This window comes from Pyxicephalus adspersus, chromosome 5 (genome assembly GCF_032062135.1).
Source record: "Pyxicephalus adspersus chromosome 5, UCB_Pads_2.0, whole genome shotgun sequence".
NCBI lineage: Eukaryota > Metazoa > Chordata > Amphibia > Anura > Pyxicephalidae > Pyxicephalus > Pyxicephalus adspersus.
Genome location: NC_092862.1, coordinates 41,649,782 through 41,653,384, shown reverse-complemented (window position 1 = coordinate 41,653,384; position 3,603 = coordinate 41,649,782). Strand labels below are relative to the sequence as shown.

The following is a 3,603-nucleotide window of genomic DNA, read 5'->3' as shown; positions in this document are numbered from 1 at the left end:
ACACGCAACTTTTCTTAATAATCCTTTCTTAATTGCTTTTTTGCAAGCTGCAATCTGTGTAATACATTCTCAGAGTACATGTTCTTCAAGCTGATAAATGCTCTTCAGGTCAGCCGAAGAACGCTCAATAGTAATAGGTTTCCACTGCAACATTGATTGTAGCACTTTCTCAAAAAATAAAACTTTTTGCCAGAAGTGCCACAAAGAGAACTTGTTTCCCCTACATAACTCACCAAAATGTACCATAAAATGCATGCACTATTTGTTGCAATGCAGGATTGGATTAGGAATGAATGGCACTTCAGTTTAAAAAGTGCAGGAGTATAAAAAAATGTTAACCTTACTGAGAACTATTCTTCCTATCTAGCCATGGAATTGAGAAGCTAATTATCATTAATGAGCACATGTGAGCTTCAGGTGATATAAACCCGGGCCATGACAAAAATTTTCTTCTTTTTATATCTTTTTTTTTCTTATTTGTACCTACAAGTTTCTTGCCTTTACCATTGTTATACATAATTATATATCTTAGGATTTTAGAATTCTAAACTTTGATGGCAGAAGCTTCAGCCTCATCATCTAGTGATGAAGGAGATTTTAGTTGCCCAGTTTGTCAGGAAATCTTCCAAACACCAGTGAGAACTCAGAACTGTCAACATGTGTGAGTAGTTGATCTGTGAGAACTGAATATGTTTTTATTACACTTTATAGATGCATGCAATTTTCATTATCTAACACATATAAAAAACCATGCATGTTAAAAAAAGGAAACTATCACTATATAAAAGCCATGCTGATCTGTATACATCTATTGCCTTGCAATATAACAATGGGCCCTCATAGTATTTATACTAAGCCCTTTCTATCTCTGTGTTCAGCAAAGGTAATGATGCTGGAATTTTCGATGAAAAAATAACACAAACACTGTTCTTCTATCAACTCAAAATACATGCAAATGGCCAGTTATTGTTTTATAGTTGCATACTTTCTCTCTCTCTCTGAAAACTCCATTGTTCTCATTCCTAGGCTAGGCACCCCTTAACTTAAACTTGCATATGAACATTTTATACAGAAGTATGGAATTGATGGTGCTCTGCTTTAAGTTATGGTAGTTTTATCTATATAATATAAAAGTTGGGTTTCTATGATGATTGTTTTATGTAATGTATAAATGTTATGTATATTGCTAGATAAGCTGAAAGATCATTATGTAAAGATGTCATAAGAGTAATAGGTGCACTTGTGCATGTGCCATGCTTGTGTATTCATATGAATTATAGAATAAAGTCCACAAAGTCAAAGTGCAACACTTACTATGTCTTACTGTCTATGGGTCAGGGAAAAATAATTTTTTGGATAGTAGGGAAGAATAAGGGCTTATTCATCCTGGCACTGAGATTGTAGTGTGTCTACAGCTTCCTCACGCCAGTAAATGCTGCTGCATGGGGAAATGCTATATGTAATGTCCCACTGTGGCAGCCCCTATAGGGAATGAATATGGCTGTCAAATGTACAGACACTGATTCCTATTGGACCAGCGCTGCCAGGCAAGTCCTCGAGAGGCTGGCAATGTGTGCTCAATCAAGCGGTACAACCTGCCCTAAGAACATATGTTTTTACCCTTTTACCACTGCTTCTGAAGTGGGAAATAAATTGCAACAGGCATACAGACAGAAAATCCAAATCCAAAGGGGGTTCTGGTCTTTTCCTACTCTACTTTGCCTGGGCACAGACCTTACTGCAATTTATTGCCCCCTCTTTTCCTGTTCAGCAGGTGACCCAAATGGCAAGTTAAGGTTGACAATGGTTCCTACTCTACCAAAAACTAAAATGATTTTTTTCCTAGCTGAAAATCAGAGCAAGTTTCTTGACCTAGGAACAATTGTTAGGAAAAGAAATAAAAAATCAACCAGCTGCAGCATTTTAACCCTTTCTACACAACTGTATAGTGGTGTAGAATGACCTACGTTGTTGCACTAATAAAAAAGTAGTGTATCCTTAGGTTATTTGGGTGAATCCCAACTAGTGGTTAAACATCTTAGTAGCAACTAAATACGCCATGTAGCTCTAGCATATAGACTCCAAGCATACCCTACAGTGCTGAAGTCATTATCTTAACAGAGAAAATATACAAAAATGTTACTGTACAAAGACTTCTTGTCTAGCTTGTAAGGACATCAGTATAAAAGTTCCTGGTTCACTGAGATGGAATTAGGACACAAGGGCTATTACACCTTGGCCACTGATTTGTGTCCTCTAATTTAGAAACCGCATTATTATATTTTAAATCTAATGAAGCAGTTTTTTTTTGCTTAGTATTTTACTTCTACTTCTAGTAAAAACCTACTAAGATACCCTGTCAATAAGTTTTTGCAGAAAATGCTTTTTGTCGGCTGTTAAAGCAAGTGGTGCATATTGTCCTCTTTGTCGTGGAGCCTTGTGTAAAGGGGAGAGATCCACACCAACTAGAGCATCAGACATTGAGCTAGAAATGCGAACAAAGTCGGCTGGGTGTATGTACTGTGGAAAGCAGGTAAGACTGTTGTTCCTGGTGAATTCTAGGGTATGGAATTGTCTGTGTACTCATTTGATCAAATTATCTCTTTTTATTATATGGTATAAAAAGTACTGAGCTAGTGGAAAGAATGGATATGAGGATATAAAGTATGGTAACCGCATTCAATCACATATAACACTTCTAGATTCAGAATACACAAAGTCTTTAAACTTGCTGTCTGCCCATTGGACACTACAGCACTAGCACTATGAAGGCGATTTCTTCCTACTGTATTCTTTGTACCGATTCCAGCCACTTTAATGCTTGCTGTGCGCTGCTCTTCTCATTCATATATATCAGCCTTTCCCAACCTTTTTAACATGGGGGAACCCTTGAAGTAACTTTTATGTCTTCAGGGAACTCTTTTATAATCAGTGTTTCCACATCTCACAACATATTATTGTAGTGAATAGTGGTAAAAATATCTCCTATATTTCTGGCCAGTGGGAGGAATGTCACCATTACAGATAGTAAAAAAGATTATTGGTGTCGGGGGTAACTGTTCCTTGAGGTCCGAATTGCTTTAAGCTCAAGGAACCCCTAGAACACTGGTTGAGAAACACTGATATAGATATACGTTTCTAACAAGTAAGGTTGAATCCTGTTGCTCAGTTTTGAACAACCAGTCAGCTAGCATTTTCAGTAGATTAGGTAAAAATACCTGCTTCAGGGTTTTTTCAGTGCAGGTTTTGAATTGAAGACTACTTCTTTCTGCTACATTCCTGATCTGTCCTTCTCTTCCTGAAATTTTTTGAATTGTGTAGGCTGCCATTGTTCGTCATCACTTCTCCCTAAAACTTTCTGAGCCATTTCTGGCTTTTGTTTACAGAATGCTTATTTATGGTTTGTGACTCAAGTATTGCAGTCAGCCAAGCAACTTCCATTTTCAGAAAGAGACGGGTAATGGTACCCTTAAACTATTTATAACAAGTGTAATACATATAAGTAAACCACATTTCACACTGGAATGCAGTGAATGATGTATTTTACCTATTGCAATAATGTGTATATGCAAATGTGCATCTTCATTTTAAGAACCCTTGGTA

The 3,603-nt window shown here is 36.9% G+C and overlaps 1 protein-coding gene across 1 annotated transcript in view; it reads left to right on the top strand.

Annotated features, from left to right (window-relative positions):
- The first annotated feature begins 461 nt into the window (after window positions 1–461).
- Window positions 462–3,603, top strand: part of RNF138 (ring finger protein 138) — a 5,205-nt gene continuing 2,063 nt past the window's right edge. Inside the window, exons 1-2 of the mRNA XM_072413307.1 lie at window positions 462–661; window positions 2,368–2,533. Of these exons, the coding sequence (XP_072269408.1) occupies window positions 555–661; window positions 2,368–2,533 (273 nt within the window). The 5' untranslated portion in view covers window positions 462–554. The remainder of the gene's footprint in view (window positions 662–2,367; window positions 2,534–3,603) is intronic.